At 29.6% G+C, this 23,603-nt stretch overlaps 1 protein-coding gene across 1 annotated transcript; it reads right to left on the bottom strand.

Annotated features, from left to right (window-relative positions):
* Positions 1-1,187: 1,187 nt before the first annotated feature.
* On the bottom strand, positions 1,188-22,847 carry LOC129298532 (neryl diphosphate diphosphatase, chloroplastic-like; the record flags this gene model as incomplete). The annotated part of the gene is made up of 11 exons (XM_054936950.1): positions 1,188-1,529; positions 3,696-3,796; positions 4,322-4,469; positions 4,658-4,796; positions 5,613-5,831; positions 5,950-6,334; positions 6,455-6,740; positions 20,984-21,034; positions 22,074-22,442; positions 22,528-22,719; positions 22,770-22,847. Coding segments are annotated over 11 exons (2,310 nt in total), but the record flags the coding sequence as incomplete, so codon positions are not given.
* Positions 22,848-23,603: the final 756 nt, after the last annotated feature.

Raw genomic sequence — 23,603 nt, 5'->3', positions numbered from 1 at the left:
TAATGAAAACGTAATGCTTTCTGTCTTTTCTCTATTTTTGTAGAACAAAAAAGTAACAAAACATAAAAAAAGATGTTCTGGTTTTTTAGTTTTTTGGAACAACTTTTAACTTCTTTAGAACACTGTACATAAAACACATTTAATTTCCAACAGTTTTTTTTTACTATTGTTTTTTCAAAACAAAAAACTATTCTAAAAACAAATAATCAAACAAGTCCGTCTTCTCCCAGTGTCGGCTTCTTTTCTCCTTAACCCTTTCAGTCCTGCTTGTTGCTTCTGAAATTTTGCTGTTGATACTTTTTTGTTTTGTCTTTATCTATTGCTTTAAGCTTGTTGACTAGTGAATATTTCCATTTGAATACCATTGCCCCTCCGTTCTTGTTTGTTTGTTGTTGTTGTTGTTGTTTTTTTTTTTTTTTTGTGCTTATCAGAACAGAGAAGTTTTCAATTCTAGAATCAGTTAATGGCACCAACATCATTTTGCAACGATAGCAATTGACATCCTCCTTTATTAAATCTCTAACCTTCTAACTCTGCTTTCTCTTCACTTGCTTCATTATTCTTATAAATGACAACAAAGACACTAGTGAGGAGTTCATCTCTCTAAATTGAACCAATCTTTAATTTAATTTTCATGACATTTCCACCATAAATATCCTTAATACACATATATATACTTTAAATATTCCTTGATAATTAAACCATTCTCGCAAAAAAAACGACAATGTGAATTCCTAGAAGACTCCTAAAAAAGATAACAGGTATCATTAATATGGGGTGTCATCCTCAATATCCTTTTAAAAATGCATGGAATGCCAATGAAAAGAATATAAGTGAATGTTTGATACACCTAAAAGTGTTTTCTAGAAAGGGAAATAAGAAATGTACTTTGAAGGAAAGCGTAATAGGTACATTTCTCATTTCCTTTTTTAAAAGAAAAAAAGTTTTTCACGTGCCAACATATGGCATAAGTGTAAAAGGATTATCGTTCAACTACAGTACAAAATTAAAATAATTGATATAATGAGGGTTTCTCCCCAATATTTTGAGTTTTATTCATTTAAAACATATTAAAATTACAAAGTAAAATCTCATAATTTGCAATCAAACGAAGTAAACATTGTACTTGAATACATTGACAATAACTTTCTTATTTATTGAATTAAACCACTTTAGTTGACAAACTCCTAAGTAAATACGTGGCCTTGGCCTTCGTGGCTAGAAGGAACAGTGATGTGCTTGTAGATAGATTCACCAACATGAAGCCATGACTTCACGTACTCCTGAAGATCAGAAAGGCTTTGATTTCTTCTGTAACTGTACATAAGAAGGACCATCCTTGCAGCATTGAGGCAGAACTTGGTGAAAGAAGGAGGAAATGGGCTTGTGATTAGGGTTTCTTGATTGAGACGTCTCCATGCTTTTGAAATCAAGTAGGCTACTTGTGTTTGTGCTTCTTCTTCTGAAGCACGGTTTTCTTTCATGCAACAGTCAAGGTATGATCCATCCACACCACTCTGATCATCACTCTGAATTAGTTATCACAGCTTATTGTTAGTATATAAGTAGTCATGGCGTCATCTTAAGGATAAGTATAGTAATTGTTCTTATCCTTTGATGAAAGAGACGTATAGGTTAAATATTAGTGCTCAGATAAAATAAAATATAAACCATTCAATTTTGATCTTGTCCATCTCGATGAAATTTGATCATAGTGAACATTCTGACTTAGAAATGTCTTGAAAAATAGATGATGATAAAATGCTCCAAATAATTTGCAAGATTTTGAAACCTAAAATTATAGAGGAGGGGGATGAGACTCATCATGAATTGTAGTTCCATTTTTTAATTAAAATTCAAATTTTGATGGTCTTATCAAATAAAGGTTAAGAAATTGTTTTTCTTTACTTGATATATAGATGGAAGTTAAAGCTATAATAAAATAGAGTACTATAACATAAATTTAGAAGGGAAATGTTCAACCCACCCAAAGGCCCCCTTCACCTTCCTTTCTGTACCTCTCACTTTCATTCTTGTCCTCGTTGGTCTACCACATATTTTCTTTTCATCTTTTTCCACCACATGATTGATGGAAAAATTATTATATTAAATGAAAATATCATTTTTTCCACCATATATTAGAATGGCTGTCAATCAAATGTAATGACTTGTTAATGCAATGCCTTTTGGAAAATATGTACTCCTCTAGCCCTACTTATAAAACACCTCAATGATTACTATGTTCATCTTTACCATTTTGCCCTATTAATTAAATGTAGGGAAGTTTATTTAATGCTAAAATAGGTTCATTTAATAACGATAAAATTAAAAATTTGTTGATTTTTTACACAAAGTTAATGAGATTTAATTTTTTTTCAGTTCTAATGAAAATGCTGGAAGTAATTTATAAACAAGATCATAGTGAATATGCTTTTATAAATATGCTTGAGTGAAGGTATATATGAATTGAATGGGTGTGTATGCTACTAAGGTTTCCCCCAAAATCTCACTCTTGATCAAAGACAAGTATATATGCTATTACCTATAAAGCCAAGAAGGAGATAAAAAATGTTCATTTTGCTAAATGGTTGTAGTATTGTTGTATATTGTTATAAAAAGTGTTGGATAAATTAATTTTAAGGGATCTATTAAAGTTGTGATATGCTGTAAACTAAATTTATGGCTAATTTATGGTTAGAAAGGTATTTTTCAAATTTAATATTTATGAATGACCAAAGCTGGAGTCTAGGATAAGGTCCTAGACTTTAGTTTGAAAAAATGTATCAATACAAGTTGAATATTTCAAGTGAGTATTTTCCTATAAAAAGAACATCCCGAGCTTCAAAATGAATCAATAAGGAACATAAAAATACAATATTTATAAATATTTAATTATGACTATTCAAAATTACCCTGAAATCTGAAATTTTCATATAACCCAAGAGAAGAAATTTAAATTTTTGGATACTTGAATTTAGTTCCCTTTTTTTTTCTTTTCAATTCAACTAAAGTGTAATTCATAAAACGACATTCAAGTTCTAACGAAATTGTTATTTTTGACATACGAATGGAAAAAACGACAACTAATTGTACTGAAATGAATGTATAATTTCAATACTTTTACCAAAAAAAAAAATTAAGTTCAAGCGAAAAACATTTCAAGGCAAGTGATAATGACACTGACACATCAAATTTTGGAATGATCCCTAATGGTCCCTATGCACTGAAAAGAGAGGGCAAGGCATTTCTCAGCCTCACACCAATGGTCTCTATGTGCACTAAAAAGATTCTTTCCTCACAAAGTCATTCTCAAAATTTAAGGATCTGTCCTTTGGCTCATTTTTCTATACTCTCTCCTGATCATTTTATAAGGCACGTTTAACCACTTTACTGAAACTAAGTAAAGTGGTTATGTCGTTAACTTTGTATGAAAAAAATAAATTTCTAATTTCACCTAATTTTAATGAAAATTCAAATTTGTGTTGTATTTTCTCTCATAGTTTAGTTGATGAATTTAAATAAGGGAAACATTGAAAAAAAATTGATATTCTACAAAGTGCCTTATTAACGACTACCAAATTTTTTTCTAGAATTTACCTTATAATAAAACCAGAAGGAATATCACAAGATTGAAAGTACACATAATTATAAATTACAGGATAGAAAGTTTAGTTCTGTTCAGTCAAATTAATTACCATGGCTCCTTCTAAATCATCACAGAGGCGTAGTATTTCACCAACTAAAGAAGAAACACTTGGAATTTGATCCATAATAGCAACAGTTTCTTCGGTGATACCTATAAGAAATTTTTAAAAAAATCTCAAATCTAGAAATTAGGATGATAGATCATGAATATATAATGTTTGGAATGTGTTAACCAAATAATTTAAGCTATTTTAGTGAAATAGACTATCCTTAATCATACTTAATATAAATAATTTAATATGATATTAAGAGCCATTCAATCTAGGACAAAAAAACCAAATAAAAGAAAAACCTGACAAAATGAAGAGAAAATAAAAGAGAGAGAGAGAGAGAGAGAGAGAGAGGAAAATTGAAGATTATATCGACCCAAAACCTGTAGGACTAAAAAGAAGGTACAAGCCAAGACAAGAAAAGGAAAATGAAAAAAAAAAAAGTAGCAGAGGGAATAAAATAGAGAAGAAAACTCCCACGTCTATAAATTAGAAGATATATGATGAATATATAATGTTTGGAATGTGTCTAACCAAATGATGGATGTGTCCTACTAAATAACTTAAGCTATTTTGGGGAGGTAGACTATTCCCAAGCATACTTAATATAAAGAATTTAACAATACCCTCATCCAAGAGGAAGAATGCATGTAAGAACACCACATGAACTCCTGAGCTCATAATCCCATTCTTCAAGTACTCTTCTGACTTTGGCAAATGACCAGAATTCAACCATCTTGCTTCTACTATGAAGGAATTCAACAATGCTGCCCACTGTTTCATGTGCAGTAAAGATTTGTTCTTATCAGTTCAAGATGATAATATAAAAAAGAAAAAGGCTTATTATGAATGCATATACCAGCGCCCACACACAGACACAGACACAGACACAGACACACACACACACACACACACACACATCCACAATTTGAAATAATGAGCTAGTTTATTTGACTCCTCACCGATTTCTTTAGGGTATTTATTGGGTTTAATCCATGCTTTTCTTGGACCTTGCTAGCCAACTCATTGATAGTGTCTTGTAGAAGATTGAAACAAACTTTCATGTAGTCCGGTAATTTCTCCGTGGCTGTGGATTCCCATCTGCATCAAGAGAATTGTTTTTTTAGCATTTTAGAATGGAATTATAATAAGAGAAAATGACATTTGAGGACCTTTTAAGAACATAAATTATGGTAAAGGACAACAATTAAAGGAAAAATAAGTATTGAAAACATCGAAGACAAGTGCTGAAAAATTAAACAAATGAGTACTACAACGTTAAAGATGATTATTGAAGATTGAAGTCGATTATTGAAAAAATAAATAAATAAATGATTATTAAAAAAATTCAATTCCAATCAAGAAATTTTGTTCTTGTTTGAAAATCTCTAAAATTTGTAATATAATATTCTTAAATGTATTTAATGATACTACATGGTCTTCGAATGTCATTTGCTATTCACAATTTGTCAACTACTGCCTCCATTTTTATATATAGGATTAGTTAATTATAATAATTATATTTGAAATTAAAGAATAAAATATCCTATGTTAATCAACATATGCATGTATTAATTATTTTTCGTTATTGTAAATTATAAAAGGGCAATTTAAAAAATGTATAACAAACACTTGTTGAAATATGTGATTTTACTTATACTAAAAAACAAGTAAAAAATGATAGTTTCTCTTATAAATAAAAACAGAGTAATATGTGCTACTGGCTATAAGTTTTTGCTTTTAAATATGTATAAATATAGATGGCATTATGTGTATCTTTTAAAATTTACATGAAATTGTATTATTTATAGATCATGAACAGTGCAATTCATCTTAAACCTTGTGTAAAGAGTACGGGACATAAACACACACACACACACACAAATACAGTTTGTATACAAATATGTACATGAATACCTATTCACAGCATTGGTAAAGTTAGTGAGCTGGTCTAGTGAACCATAAACATCAAAAATGTCGTCAATTATATAGACCAAAGAAACAGGTTTGATGAGTTCAATTCTTTGCCTGGAGAACTTTGGATCTGTGAGGCATGCCATTGGCCACATATACCATTTAACTGGATTAAACTTAGCAAATGCCATCGCCTTGGCCACTCCAAGCTCTTTCCACCACCTGTCCACTGAATTATTAGTTAGAGATCTCTAATATGTATTAATTAATATATCTACAAGCAAAAATAACTGAGCATATCATATATATATATATATATATAGTCCTGAATATATCTCACTTGGTGACTTGAAAGATTTCATTCTGGTTCAAGTGGCGGATAATGCAGGAATTGATTTCAGCAAGTTCAACAAAACTGGTCGTCCATCTATTTCTCATGAGAAAATCACTTGATGAGATGATGATGCTTGTGTTTGTGAACCTTGACAAGCTATGGTGAAGTGGATTCTGAAGAGCGTTTGCTACAGCTTGAGCTTCATAATGGCCTTCATGTGTTGACAACCACCTCTCAAGAAGTTGACGACTGAGATTGCCTGCATGAACAAGACTATCTTCTCCTTCTATGCTTAACTGTGATGTTTCATAGAGAGCAACCAGTCCCTTTATATCTTCACTGTATTTTTCTGTGAGCATTCCTTGTTTGCTCATGAAGCAGTCAAATATATCTGTACATATACCATAGTCATTATTATTATGCTTTAAACAGTATTCATCGTGCGTGGAATCACTGAAGATTGTGGTGTGAAAAGAAAGGGAATGATCGGAAAATACTAAATATTTCATACCAGCATGAACATAATGACCTGCTTGTCTGAATAAACGGAATTGAAGAGTGACTTCGACAAGTTTAAGGCTGTGTATGGAATCACCACTGATATCGATTCGAAGCTTCGAATTTTGCTGCAGAATGAGAGCCTTTTCAATTTCCTCTTGGAAAAGGTGCTCAATGCCAAGCCTTTGGATTGCATCGATCATGTACAAACTTTCCACTGGGTCGTGGTCTCTGATGACTTTGTTGAATACCAGCTTAGCTTCCTTCAATACCAAAGCGTGTTTGATTTGAATCTCTTCCTGAAAATGTGAAGGAATTGAGTTCAGAAGCTGGTTCTTTAATCCAAGCACAGAAACAAACATACATATACAAGAATATATTATTTACTTCATTAAAACACCTACCATGATGAACTCCATATATTTTTGGTGGTAATCGAGTTGATCACTCTGGGCTATTTATAATAACTTGGCAAAGATATAAATTATTAAGCATGCATGAATATACTAGTAGAAGAAAATGAGGAGCTATGTGGTCCTATGTTAGGTGGGGGAGAGTACATGATGTGTGAGTCATCACAATAATGCTACCCTATTTGAGAACCGACATCCTTGATGATTCCACTTCATATCACTTCATTCGCCTCTTTTGTTGATCAAGGCTCTTCACTTCATATCCCAATTTTCGGAACTATTTTAACTATGTGGGAAACTGAGGTCATACGTAATTGATGACGCCATACTTAAGATACCATTTATTAAAGTCAATTATATATATATATATATTTTTTTTTCTTTATGTTACGTTATTCAAGAACAAATTAAATATGGCTTCGCCTCTCAATCCATTGCATACGTATGAACACTGATTAAAAGGTCACCAACCATCTAATTAATAAAATCAAGAAAGATATTATGGAAGAGAGCCATCATTCATATATATTATAAATATTATAAATTAAACTAAATCGAAGAGTAGTCATGGATATTGAATTCCAACTAGTCACTCTACACCATTAAGATTAAATTAATTTCCAATACCAACCCTTTTCCCCAGACATGAACCACTGAATTGTGTGTCAGAATGGCGCATAATAATCCAATAATGATATTTTTTTTGGCCCCTATATGGGCTGTGGCCTTTTCAAAATTGGGAGAATAGGAATGAAGAACTACTAAAAAAATTTGTATTAGTTAAGAATTAGTTGTTATTAAAATTTAAATAGAAAAAAATTCAAATGAACTGTTATTAATTTATAATGAGTTATTGTTAAAATTCAAATAAATACTTATTGATAAAAGACTAACTTGAATCAACAGGTATCATTATTTATTTTAACAACAAGTGATTCTTAAATGATAAATTTATCCTTAATTGATATTTTTTCTTCAAAATAAAAAATATGTAAAAATTATGAAATATAGTCCCACATGACTAAAACAGAACAAGCTAAACAACCACTCATGTCTATCCATTTGGATGATGATAATAATAACAATAGTAATAACAACAACACCGTTATACATGAAATAAACTTATTTCTAAAAATTAGTACCAACAGGTTTTGGTTTTAGTAAAATGGGTTTTGCTCTCTCAAATATGAGTGAGGTCATAGAGTTACCTCTAATTAGACTTGCCAATATCTGAATCTGGCTCAATTGGATAGTTATATTAAGAAATGAAAATAAAAAATTGAGCTACTCAACAACAAAAAAATAACATGTAAAAATGTTATTTTGAATAATTTTACTGCTTGAGTGATGTATTTTGGGGCTAGGGGCATGTAATATGCTTTCTCTAATTATCTTTTTAATGTCCCAACTTCTCATTTTCTTTTTTGGTTTTCTTTGGATCATTAACTTCTAACTTTCTAGATAAAATAAGAGATATTTTGATATCTTGAAATCTCAATATGGTGAATTTTGTATTTCTTATTATTTTTTTAAAATATCACAATTACACCTTTTATTTTTGAAAAATAGTTAAAAAAATACAAAAAATGTACCATCTTGAGACTTCAAGATATCAAAATGTCTCTTATTTTATATAGAAGCTAATGATAAAAGAAACAAAAAGAAATGAAATGGAAAGTTGAACGTTACAAAGAATATTAAAGAAAAGCAAATTGGAAGCTCCGAGTCTGGTTTTCATTCTCCGCGCATGGTTATAAAACATTGAAAATTTGAAGCGTCGTGTGTCACGAGGCTTTGGGTCCCCTTCTGTCTTGTACATATTGTTATTTCGTGACGAAGGTCACACGAAATGACTGCGAGTTGTGACTTTAATTGTAATTATACATTAATGATTAGGACTTGAGAATTTAATTATAATTATGTAATAATTTACTCCTCCTCCTGTCTTATTTATAAAATCATTTTTAGCCATCTTAACGAAATTACAGTCTAAAAACCTACCTCAACAAAATTAAAGAAATGTACGTTGTCTAAAAATTTAAAAACATAATCCTTATTGAATACATTAATTTTAAAAATATTTTCTCTCTCCTATAACTTGTTAATCTCTACATTAAATGATAAAGTTAGAAGAAATAAATTAATTATTAATGTTTTTATGCAAAATGATTTATAAAAAGACTACTCCCTCTATTAAAAAATGTAAGGTATTTTTTTAGAAGTTGGATATTAAAAAATGTAAGGTATTTTTAATCTTTCAAACTGTAATTATTGTATTTTTTTTAAAATGTCCCTATTGATAAATGACTTTATATTTATTATAGAGTGTTTAATAGGAGTTAATATGGAAAGATAAGGTTAGTTTGAAAGTAGGTAACTAATTTATTGAAGGATGATATTTGGTTAAAAATACCTTATATTTTTTAATGAAGAGAGTATAAGTTATTCCTGCTAAAAAAAAAACTTACGTAAGCGGACCTTGGACCTATGAGTAGTGGGGCTGGATTTTTTCTTTTCCTTGATCAGAGACAAATTATATATACTCCACCAGTAACAAAAATTTAATTTGCCGATGTATTTCGTACATGAATAGAACCATATGAACTAGGTTTTTCACATGTGCAATAGTTGATATTCTTGTGCGCAACTACTTGTTGTGGCCAAAAAAAATTCAACTAATAATGAGAACCCTACCATGTATGGCCAACTTGATTTGCTAAAAAGGATTGAACAATTTTTCAAAATTATTTAAAACTATATAAATGATATAAATGATTTTAGTAAAACTATATATTTCAAACAATGTAAATTATTTGAACAATTTATAATGTATACCAATTTATAAATTAGTTAACATGTATACCAACTCTATCAAGAGCTCAATGGACTTTCTTTTGAAGAAAATCCAAACTTGCTCTCATTTTGTCCATGAGTAAGTCTCAACATGTGTCTATGAGCAAGTCTAGGTTTGAGCAAGCTTGACTATGAGCACATACATGTAAACTTGTTCAAACCTACTTGTGGGCAACATATAGATTTGCCCAGATTTTTATTTAGAGGTGTTCAATATAATTTAATTCAAAATCTTCTAATTTTGAATTACAATAGATTGTTGGAAAGTTGTTTTATTTAAAAGTTGATAACTTGAAATATTACGCAAACCGAAAGTTCAGGATATTAATTGTTTCTCTGCACAATCTTTCAAGGCAAAATTGCCTTTTAACCCTAGTCAAAAATTTTCAACTAATGGTCAACTATGGTCAGATGTTACAAAAGGATAACATTGTGCCATTTAAAAGTTAAATATACTAGTTCCACTCACCAGAAAGCTTCCATAACAAATTTTCCATTTAACCCAAATAAAAAATATGAGAAAAAGGAATATAAAAAACAAAGTTAATTTATTTGCATTTAGCTGCATATACATGTAAAGTCTTAAAATACTTTACATATCAGATAAGTTTGAAAGTTAATTTGTATTTCAAAACTCAAAGGATATAACAATATACGGATTATATAGTGTTCTTTATCCCAATATTTAATCATGGAAACTAAACAGTATACTGGAGTTCTGGTAAGAAAACACTGTACTAGAGTTAGCTTTTATTAATAATGTACACCAGATGCACAACAAAATGTAATTACTTTTCTATAAAAGACTTAAGTAAAAGGATACTTCTAATCGCTTTTCTTATAACAAGCATTATCATAATTATTTTAATCAGCGTTATACATTACTACTCCATTTTTATATTATCCTTCATAAATAGAGAGTGTCATTAAATTAAAAGGAAAAAGCAAATATTGATTACAAAGTTATTTTAGTCCAAACATTTGAATTTTAGATATAATTATTATGATTAACTATTTTTTTAAACCATGTCAGTTAGCAAAAATTCTCCTATATTTAAAAACTGAGGGAGTATTATATTAATAGTTAAAGAAATACCAATGAAAAAAATTAGAAAAGAAGGAAAGGATATTGGAAAAAGTGTTGTTCACTGTTGATATGAGAAACTGACAATATATAAATCATTCAAATAATAACTAATGAATACAAAATATTTCTTAAATTTCAATAGAATAAATCTTAATAAATAAAAAATTTCAACACAATAAATCTCTAGAGATAATATATTCTAATGCTTCCCCCAAATTTGTTATAGCATGTATTGATTGATCTGAAGAATACACGGTAAACGCGAAACAAATAGGCACAGTAAAGTTTTTTATCTTGATTTGGCGCTCCACTGTCTATGTCGAGTCCCTTTGAGGATATTATCAGGTAATCATTCTTTCACATAACTAGGGGAGGCATGGGGCTACACTATTACTCTCTCTCTCTCTCTCTATATATATATATATATATCTATAATTATAATTATACACATTGTTTGGTTGAAATATATCTTTTTTTAAGAAAAGTCAAACAATAAAATTACAATAAAAAGAGAAAAAAAATAAATATTTAACAATTACAGAAGTCATGGAAAAAGAGGAGCTAAATAAATTATCCCTTGTTTTGAGGATCTGATGCGAACAACTGTCTTCTTACTGAAAGAGAGGAGTAAAGTTGCAATTTCACGGACCAATAAATATTCATAACAAAGATAATATCCGTTTTGTCTTTGATATGGGCAATAATTGTTGTAACCGTGCATAAATGGGCACCATTATTTTAGCTGCAGCTTGGACAAATTTCAGCAGAGGACGAAAATTGATGAACGTACATCAATTTTTGTCGAGACTTTTCCATACATCCCATGAACCCAGATTCCATCTATGAATTACTCATTTTATTTCTATTTATAAGTTACTTTTAACATGATTTAGGGCCTGTTTGGATACCCATTGAAAATCAATTCTGGGATCAAAATCACGGTTTTGCAAACGTTTATCCAAACACCCTCATTTTACAAAACTCCATTTGGTTTGGGCAACTCCATTTTAGAGAAGCTGAAATTTCTTCTATTTACAAAACTCCATTTGACTCCTTTTCTTTATATTATTTATTTGCACATTCAAAATTGATTCTCAAAAATCATCCAAACATATTCAATTTATCAAAATCAATTTCTAAAAATTTATCCAAACATCATCACGTTCTAATAATCAATTTTTTTTATAATTAATTTTTTCTAATTGAAATCCAAACACACCCTCACTCAAATTAAAGAAAACCTTAAATTTCATTAACCTTATTTTAAAATTTAATAAATTTTCACAGTTATTCCTAATAAGGACAAAAAGAATTACAATCATTCCTAAATAAGACTCAAATTAGTCTTCTCTCTGCCTATAGATAGGAATAGAGGAGTATCTTTTTCATATTATACTTCAGGGAACAAAATCTAAGGTAGGATCCTCCATTAGCCATCAGCTTGACGAATAACAACCCGTATGAATCAAATGCAAGTGTGGTATATCAATAAACACGTGGGCGGCCATATATTCCAATATTCACTATAAAAAATATGACGTTGAGTGACAACTTTTAGCAGCGATTAAAAAAGTCACCGCCAATAGTGGACTTTTGGTGGCAACAATTTTTCGCCGCTAAAAGTTGCCACCAAAACTATATTTTTAGCGGCGACAAATCAAACTCGCCGCCAAAAGTACTTTTGGCGGCGAGTTTGATTTGTCGCCGCTAAAAGTTCACTTTTGGCGGTGACATTTTGTCGCCACCAAAAGTATTTTTATAAAAAATAAATTAAAAATTAAAAATAATTAGTATAATTTACTTTCAACGGCGACATTTATCGCCACCAAAAGCATTTTTATAGAAATAATTTAAAAATTAAAAAATAATTAATATAATTTACTTTTAGCGGCGATAAATTGTCGCCACCAAAAATATTTTTATAAAAAATAAATTAAAAATTAAAAATAATTATTATAATTTACTTTTGGTGGCGACATTTGTCACCACCAAAAGCATTTTTATAAAAAAATAATTTAAAAATTAAAAAATAATTAATATAATTTACTTTTGGCGGTGACAAATTGTCACCACCAAAAGTATTTTTATAAAAAATAATTAAAAAATAATTGAATAAAATTATTCAAAATATATTTATAAAATTAAATTTCTTATTTTATGTATAGAATTAGAAATAAATTATGTATAGGAATGTGAAATAAAAAAATAATAGTTAAAGTGTGCTAAGTTTAATTATTAAATTTTTTTAATTTTATATTATTCATAATCATTTTTTAGACATATATAGCTCATATTTTTTTTAAGAATTATGTTATTAAACTAGTATTTTAATATGATAAATTTAAATCTTAATGGGTTATTACTTCAATTATAATTAGGTTAAGTTATACATAAATTATTACTTACAATCAAATACATAAATGGCATTAGGAAGTTAAAGTTGTACAAACATCATGAGATGCTAATGATATTATAGACTACTTAACACATTGCGCACTTTATGCTTAGCTTGATATATATATGGTATTTACTTCTTCTACTGAGCTCTAATAACTTTTGAACAAGGATTTTATATAATTCCTCCTAGTATATTTAGGTTTTCATTGTTATAATAACATTTTATAACTAATTATTACTAAGAATAATATGAATAACTACTCAAATTCACCTTTTTATAAGATTGAAGATGATTAGATGTTAACTAGATTGATCACATAGAGATTCTTGTAATTATCATATATTGCAAAAGTTATTAGTATTCATTTTCAAAATTATTCAAAATGACTATTAACAAAATTTATGTGGTTAAAATTAATTTTTTATTAAAATAATTTTTTAAGATATTGAAAAATTATCTATAAAATATATTTTTATTAAAAGAGGGGGAAATATTTAGCTATTTTGAGAGAGGATAATCATTAAGTTTATCAATTTTTTAGAAAAATATGGAGAAGAAAAAAGTAAAAGATATTTAACATAAAATAATATGATACATATTTATAAATAAATTATATACTTAATAATTTTCATTTAAAAAATAAAAATATAATTTAAAAATTTATTACAATGTATATAAGAATATTATTTTAATATTTAAAAATTGTTTATTTTAAGTTCATTTTCCTAAAAAAATAATATTTATTGGTAAAAAATAATATTTTATTAAAATTATAATTTAAATATTCATATAAATCATTTTGTCATATTAATAATTGAAAATAAAATATAATATATGGATATCTTTTTAATCATATATTATTTGATATATGTGTATGCAGTTACATAATATATATTTAATTTCGCATATAATAACTGCAGGTATATTTCAGTTTAACTGGCAAAGAAGGGAGGCTTAAGGCTTGGAGGAGGGAGAGATCAAGGGTTCAAATCTTGGCTTTGTCATATTTCACAATAAATATGTGACATGGCGCTTGGTGGTGATGTGGCACGTGAGGTTGTTTGAGAAGGCACACACGTGACAGGTGATGTGGCGTGAGCTGGTGACGTGGCACATGAGGTAGCTTGATGGGGCATACACGTGGCAAGTGATGTGGCGTGAGATGATGACGTGGCACATGAGGTGGCTTGAGGAAGTGCACATGTGTCATGTGACATGGCATGAGATGGCTAGGTGATGTGGCATTATCTGTTGAACACATGGATTGTGACGTGGCATAATTTATTGCATATATGGTAGATGACGTGGCATCACTTAATGTACACGTGACAGAGTGATGTGGCATAGAATAAATTATTATTTTTTTAAAAAAGTTTTAAAATTGTTGCCGCTAAAAGTCTTTTTGGCAATGACATTTGTTGCCGCTAAAAAGACTTTTAGTGGCGAAAAGACTTTTGGTAGTAACATTTGTTGCCGCCAAAAACTATTAACGACGGTTGTTATAGCGATGATTTTTAATGGCGAAAAGTCGCCGCTAAAAACTTTTAGCAGTGACTTTTGGAAAAGTAGCCGCCAAAAGTTATTTTTTTTGCAGTGATTTCCAAATGTTAAAGTGGCTATTTTTGTCAAAATTTCCAGCCTCCCAAAATTATTAACCAAGATTGTGTGTGGTTGTGTGTAATTTTAAGAAAACTTATGAATAGGTCCAAAATAAGGAATTTATTTATAAATAAGTCTTGTAATAATAAATTTGCTAAAGGAAAAATTGCAATCAAGGATCGCTGGAGGAAATTTATATCAGTCAAGGATCAATTGTTGTCAAAACCGAAATGAAAAACAAGCAAATAGACTGTTATTAATTTAGAATGGGTTGTTACTAAAATCCAAATAAATAATTATTCATAAAAGACTAACTAAAATCAAATAATATCCATTGGGGTTTTAACAATAAATGATCTTTGACTAATATAAATTTATTCTAATGGTCATTGATTGATATCTTCCCTTTGCTAAAATATGATAAGCTAAGGTAGGACCCATCATTAATTATTAGTTTGATTAATTTCACCTTACATGAGTCAAATTCAAGCATCGTGTCAATAGGACACATGAGGAGATTTGGATTTGATGAGTAACAAGAGTCTATTTACTCTATAAATATCTTACATGACCTGGTAGCAACCATTCAATTAATGACTGTAAGATATTTTTGTCATATAATGCCATGAAATTATCAAATTTCAAATTTTTGAAAAGGACAACATATATGAAGAGTGTGTTAATTGTAAGGATTGTTTTAATTTCTTTTAGAGGGAAATGCATTTTGATAATTTTTAAGTGTTGATGAAATCAATAACTGTGATTGAGACACTAGTTGAGTGAGTTAATTTAAACCAATTACTGAATCCAAATCTAATTTGAGATCCAAATGTTAAAGTGTAAATTTTGTCAAAATTTTCACCTGTTCACACTTATTAGCCAAGATTCATAAATTATTTTAGAAAAAATTACAAATAGGTAATAAATAAGGGATTTATTTATAAAAAAATACAAAAAATATCCCCTATTTAGGATGCATCATTAATTACGAGCTTGATTAATATAGTTCTGCATGTAAATATGAGCCCATTCACCCAATTCAAATCTAATTTGAGGCCAAAATGTGCATAAAGTGGGTATTTTGTGAAAATTTTCCGACAAATCCCTTATTCAGGACGCATCATTAATTACCGGCTTGATTAATACTATCCTGCATGTGAGTTAAAAATGCAAGCCTCGTATGAACCCACACATACATGGCAGGTCGAATATTCCAAATTTGAGGTTCACATACTCCTAATGTTAAATCAAAATTTCTAGCCACTCATTCATATTAGCTAAGATCCATAAATTATTTTACAAAAAAATTACATGTTGGTCCAAAATAAGAGGCTTATTTATAATAAATAAGTCATATGGATTTGCTAAAATACGATAATGTTAAAGTAAGACCCATCATCAATTATCAGCTTCATCAATATCAACCTTGCATGAGTTACATGCAAGCTCCCTAGGTAAACTAGGTGCACATCATTTATAGTCTGTCCAATAAAAATATAGCATTTAGATGGCATTAAATATAAATTGATTCCAATATTAATGATAGTTGACAGAAAAAAGGTAAAAAATTAAATGTGTATACTGTTATAAAAATAAAATTAATTTAAAAAATATCACATAAGATTTTATTTAGATTAGTTAAAGCATTTTAATTGAATAAACTACAAATAACGTAGTGTATCTGATTTATCTAAATATTTCTCCCAAATTAATGATAAAGTGGCTATGTTTTCAAAATTTTCGGGCTTCATATTTATTAGTCAAGATCTCGATCCATTAGTTACTTTTTTAAAAACTTACAAATAAGTCATAATGTACATTTGTTACAATGCTGTAATGCTAAGGTAGGACGCAAATCAGCTTGATTCATATCATCATGCATGAGTCAAATACAATAAATGTGGCGTCAACAGATACATGGCTGCCAAATATCATTCGGAATTTGAGGCCACATGTCAATGGGGTGTCATATATTCTAAATTTGTGGTCCAAATGTCAAAATTTCCGGCCATTCATACTTACCAGCCAAGTCTTTTTCACATGTCAATGTTGTTTTTGGAAAATATTATGAATAGGTTTTCAATAAGAGAGTTATTTACAAAAAAAATTCTAAAATTTCTTAAAATATGGTGAGTTCCAAAATCCTTGAGTGTCATTTTTACTTGTGAAAAAGACTAACGTTAAGATAGAGATTTATTATGTTAATATATATTATCTATTAAGATTTATTTTGTCAAGAGAGAATATTTTGCATGTATTAGATATTATTATGATATTCATTAATTATTATTATTATGTTCATATATATATATATATATATATTGTAAGCCCTTCATATCAATAAATAACAACACTTTTCCCAATCTCCTTCATTTCTCTCTTGGCTTCTTTCATGGTATCACTACAGCATTTTTTTTTTTTTGCTTTTGACGACACTTCACTTTGCAACAGTTCTAAAAGTGTTGCCTAATATGTAAATAAGCAACATTTTTTAAACATTGCAATTGATTACTATACTTCTATATTAGAGCCCTAGATCTCTTTTTCCAAGTTATAAATATTTTTGTGCCATCCTTGAAGCTTCTCTTTTCTCCTTCACCTCCCTACACTTTGTCTCTAATTTGCATCTCATCTCTATCCTTTATCGTGTATTTAATTTCTCTAAATTTCTCTACTTCTATTTCTCTAGTATGGAGAAGTCAAATGTTACTTAGCATGTACTATCTACTAGTAATGAGGCACTTGCTACTCCTGGCTCTACTTCAGGATCCTCTACTATTGACCTTGAAGCTTTACTCTACAAACTCGTTTTCAATACCTCTAGCACAATTGCTGCCTTAGCCATTCAATCAAATACATCTTCTAGTGCACCTATTGCATTGGCTGCTTCATCAAGTACATGCTCTTTGCAAGATTAGGCAACAACACCCAAGAAGGGTGAATTAAGTTTTGTAAAATTTTTTGTTTTCATAAACTTCTCACAATTTCAAGCATAGTTGATGATACAACTTGAAGTTTCAACACAATAAATTAGAGTGAAACTTAAATATTTCAATTGCAATGTTATCCAAAATGCTTAATTAACAGCATAATTGATGAATACAAGTGTTAAATCAAATGCAAATTAGTAAATACTGTTTTGAAACATATTTGCAAAAATGCTTTCAAGGTTAATGATAAACTCTATTTTGCACACTTTAAAACTTTTGTAAAATATAAAATCTTTAATATAAAGTTAGATATATAAATATTGCACAGTCAATTAATCCTTGTTCAACCAACCACTTAGCTTACATCTAGTCCCTAAGTACAATTCACAAGCCTTCATAGGCACTTATAGGCTGTTTACAAGGTCTCTTATATATTATACTAGTAAGTCTTCTCAATTCCTCACTTCAAGATAGTGAGCACTTTCTTAATACACCAAGAAAATCCTTCCTTGAATCTCTTTAATGACAAAGATTATATTTTCCTATCAAGTTCTCTTTCAAAGAGATAACTATGAAACTCTTAGGCACACTTAGAAACTCTCTCAAAGAGAAGATATGACAATGTTAGAACTAGCTTGAGAGATTTTTACATGAACAAAGTGAAAATTGAAAGTTTTATGCAAACTATATGTGTTCAGTCTATCTAAGCATTATCCATTAACTCAAATGGGGTCTTATTTATAGATTTTCATGGTTTAAGATCATTGAAACCCATAAAGTACAAAATATATAGCTATTATACACATGTAAAAGTGATTTATGACAAATAAAGCACTTTTCCCATGAAGTGTATTAAATGTTGTCAGAACTCTTATTCACATGTGGACAAAAGTGATCTAAACATGGATGAATTATCTTCATTTTAGCTCACTTATCACTTTATATTGATCCAAGTATGGACCAATCAGGGTTCAAATGTATATAATGTGTATGAAGCACTAAGCTTTTCTATAAGTCTAAACATGAGCGGGTAATTTGTGTACTAAGAGTGAATGAGTATAGAGAGGTACCTTGTGTAACATCTTAGTTTTCTAATCTTAAACTAGTTGCTAATTAAGGGTGAACTAGTAATTAGTGAGTGATTAAGATTTTGGATGACAAATTGAAGTTTTGACTCATTGGGATGTTCAATGGACTAATATGGGTGAAAGAATCATGTCTTTAAATGAAGTATGTGAGCACGGGGCATGGCACAGAATTTAGCTAATAAGTGCGTGAGTCAACTCATGAATTTGGAGAGAAACAAAAGAAAAGAACGAAAGTAGAAGAGAATAGAGAAAGGGTCAACAAGGGTAAGAGAATTTGGTAACTTGGAAGCCATTTTTGACTGGTAACTTATCGAGTAAGTTTTGTACAACCCTTACCTTCGATTCTACTATAATTTCTCTTAGTATAAGTTATAGAGAAATTGAATTGAGAAAATTTGAGAGGTTAGTTTCTTACACTATAGTAATGAAAAGGTTCTCAGGAGTTAAATTAAAGCTTTGTCACTGGTTTGGAGTTGAATGATAAAACTTTGAAGTTGCATGCTTAAATTTAGCTCTAAATCAGTGATAAAAAGAGTGGAAACAGGGTAGTTAAAAGTGATAGAAAGTGACAATTATGTAGTAATAAACCTTGAGTGGCTGAGTGAAAAAGAATGAATGGCTAGATATATCCTTTAGTAACAATTAAGTATTTTTGGTCAATTGCATTAATTGATTGATTATACTAATTGCATGAAGATTGGCATATTCTATGCATAAATTGAGAAAGGGAGATTTTAGAGATGCTTTAATGATTATGAAAGTATACGAGTAACCTTTTTTATGACAGAAAGATTGAGGTAATTAAGCGACTTTCTCTAGTTGATTATCTACTGTAACTGTTTGAAAGTATAAATATTATTGCATGAAAATGTTTTAGAATAAGAATATTTGCTAAATGAGTATTATTGCATGAAACTAATTTTTAAAGACTAGAGTTTATGAATTTACATGGTTTCTGTGGTTTATACAAAAGCATGGTCATAGGGGTGGGAGCTCATCCGTGTGGAGATGTAGTAAAAGACCATATGTCATTATTTTCCTTAGTACTTGATGAGGTGCGGTGTTGGAGATTTAGACTCCTTAGTATCAATGTGATGTGGAGTTAAAGTCAATGACACCCTATTGTGTGTAATGGGGGAAACTATAATCTAAAAATGAGATAAAGTATCTTTAGCTGAATAATTCTACCAGTGAAGATGAGCTAAAGGCCAATGAATGTGTGCATTAGTCTATGGCGAGCCTATGGTTTAAGGTCAAGATAATTTGGAGGATTGGATGGTAGTGATCATGCTATATGCTATATTAGTGGTGAATTATTGTGAAATGACATGTGAAAATAGTGATTAGTAGTGAAATAATATGTTGCTATGATTTGAGGTGAAATTCATATTTTATACTATGTTTTAAAATTATATTATGCAATACTTGCTTAGAGTTGCATGTAATAATTGATACACTACTACAAAAAAGAGAATAAATGACAATTATTTTAGTCCATAAATGACGTTAATAAGTGTCATTTATTTAGTTGATATTTAAAGACCCCCAATAAATGATGGTTATAAAATCGTCATTTAAAATAAAATTTTTACAAAAGGAGAAGCAAAATGAGAATTTAAATGATGGGTAAATTATATACCCGTCATTTAAAGAGACTTTAAATGACGGGTATATAATATACTCATCATTTATACTGACTTTAAAGTATGGTAATAATTATGACCATACTTTAAATGACCGGTAAATTATATACCCGTCATTTAAAGTCAGTATAAATGACGGGTATATAATGAGATACCTATCATTTAAAGTCAGTATAAATGACGGGCATATTTTTTACCCGTCATTTATTTCAGTATAAATGACAGTTATTTATATAACCATCATTTTTTATGTGGTTTTTTTTATTCATGAGCTGTTTTTATACCAGCCCCTTACAGAAAGAAATCAAAATAGCAGTAGCCAACCATTCTAGATTTGAATATCAACAAAATTTATTATATTCAATTTCAAAATTAATCAATAAACAAATGTGATTACATAAAGTAAACTTTTTTCAAAAATAAACGACTTATTAAAAAAAACTTCCTAGCTACTTCTTCAAGGTAGTTCTATTAATCTTCTTTCTATGAGGTCCACACTTGAAAAATATATTGACATCATTCTTCAATTACCTCATTTATTTCTGCATCCCCGAATTCTTCAACATAAGAATCATTATAATACTGCAATGTATAAATGATTCAACATATATTAATATAATTTTAATACATTAAATATTTTTGGAATTTAAAAGTTAATATTTTTGACATATCATCTCGGGAATTATGCTCTCGTTATGGATAATAATGTCCTTCATGAACCTCATGATGTAATAGCCACAATCCAAGCTTATCTTTCTTTTGTCTTGGACACTAAAAATTAAAGAATATATGAATATGTATTAATGCATTAAATTTTAATTTAATAAATGATTCCAATTACCTTAATTATATTCCAAGTGTAGGCCACATCAAAATTTGTAAAGGACCTTGGAATTGATTGTTTTATGTTAGTGCGGTATAACACAATCGCCCTAATAAAACAATAAAAAATATGTTAGTATGAAATTTAAATAATTAAATAAATATGTAAAATATTTTATGCACTTATGTATTAATCAACTCCAATAAAATTTGTCTCCTCCTTGGTTCCCCTCCAACAGAATAGAGATAATATATCTTTGGAGTGTTGCCGAATGGTTCGGCAGTGATCAACATCCAATGGTCCTTAATAGTATTAACAAGTGTGGCAAAATTATAATTAATCCATTAAATTAAAAATAAAAAAAATTATTAAGATAAGTGAGAATTTCGTTACCCTTGACAGTACGGTATTATGAATAATGTTCCCTTGCGAGCCTTTGCTTTGAAATTTTTGCTTAATGCCTTTACTTGTTCTAAAATTTTGTCACTTTTAATTAAGGCATGTGCACCTACTTTATGAGGACTAGCAAAGATGAACTTCATAGATCGAAAGAGACAACAAATTTGTCATATAAGCACTTATTATAAATATAAGAAATGGATTAGTTTATATTTAAAATATTAACTATTCATATATAGAAAAAAATTACTGTATGTAAAAGCTAAGAACAGTGAGACTGGTCATATCATGTTGAAGCACTTCATCAACAACATCAAGTGAAAGCATATCATATCGGTCTTCGCTATATATACCAACATCGAATGGGATTTGCAGGACTAGAGGATTAGACTTATGTACCATTGAATATGCCTGGAGCAATTTTCTATGTTGGCTCGGCAATTGAGGCTCTTGTTCAGACACAGCTTCATGAGAGATTGCCTTTTTAGAGGAGAGCCTAGATCGGGGTATCATCTTTTTTTTTTGACTGTGCATCTTTACTAGTCTTTTTTGGACAAAACTACCCATCGCCTCTTCAACAATCCCTGCATCCTCAGTGGGAATAGGTAGTAGATAGTTCAAATCCTTCGGCACATCAATAGTAACACGTACATAGGATGCAGGGAGTGGCATATTATGTAACATGTCTCCCGAAAAATTGAACACCTGACCAATAGCAACCACATGACGATTTGGGCCATTTGCCAACAACTCATATAGGTTCTCACCCTATATTAATAAGTAATATATTATATTAAAGTTATAGGAAATAGAAATAGTGAAACATAAGTGAAATAAATTAATAATGTTTTACCTCAGGGAGATTTTTAATAGGCTGCATGACACTATAACTACCTTTCTCGCTAGGACTAATATGAAACTTTACCTCTTGCCTCTCCTTATCCTTTAGCAAAGCTTCAATCATGTCTCGTTTCCTAGATAGCTCCTCTTTCAGGGTGGCAATCTCAACCCTTGCACCTATATCCTCTGTTGACCTTGCTTTCTTCTGTGACCCGAATATTTGTTTTTCGAGATACCAAAGCCATATCCCCTAACTCGACCAAGGTGTTCGGGATTATCCAATGCCTTGCCCAAGACATCATCATCAGGCGTGCCACTTTTCTCAATCTTGGCCTATGCAATATATAGTAAGAAAATTAAATTAGTTGATTGAGTATAAAAAAAGTGTTACGTTAAGTTAATGTATTTACACACTTGTTAGCAAGCTCCTGAACACATTCATCAACAATGTTTCCTTCTTTATTGGTTTGACCTTCTATAAATAGTCTGTGACGTGAAACTGAGCTTGCCCTTGAACCCTCTTGCTCGATCTATGAATTTAAGTAAATTTAAATGTAAGTATAGTACATATATCCATGAAATAACTAAAATTATATAGTATAAATATTAACTTACCATTCGTTACTCAATTCCTACATATTCTATATGCCCCTTCTTGTAAGGGTATAGATCTTTCTCATGCAACTCATTCTTTTTGTGTCTCAACTCCTGTGCAAAACAGAAAGAATCATATCAATAAAATTAAATATATTGACAATAATAAAAAATTAATTCATCTCATTATTCTTACTTGAAATTGTCCCTCGAGACGTTAAGCAACAAATTTATCCCACTGTTCTTGTGAAACTAATGGCCTTATCAAGTCGGGGACCTCAGCACTAATGTTTCCTCTTGATTTTTTAATGTATTTTGCTCCCATAAAATATCAAAATGTTCACATTACCTTTCTAGCTTGTTAGATGATAAATTTCATCCGACTAGCATCAATTGTAAATGCTGACTATAAACAAAAACAATTAATTAGATTTTCAATCAAGTAATTTCAATTAATTACAATGATGTGAGTAAAGTATGTTACCTCTACTTGCT

Source organism: Prosopis cineraria, unplaced genomic scaffold, assembly GCF_029017545.1.
Source record: "Prosopis cineraria cultivar Desert tree isolate PC_DT_omini unplaced genomic scaffold, ASM2901754v1 PC841, whole genome shotgun sequence".
NCBI classification, from domain to species: Eukaryota; Viridiplantae; Streptophyta; class Magnoliopsida; order Fabales; family Fabaceae; genus Prosopis; species Prosopis cineraria.
The sequence above is the reverse complement of the archived record's forward strand: the minus strand, read 5'-3'. Positions and strand labels throughout refer to the sequence as shown.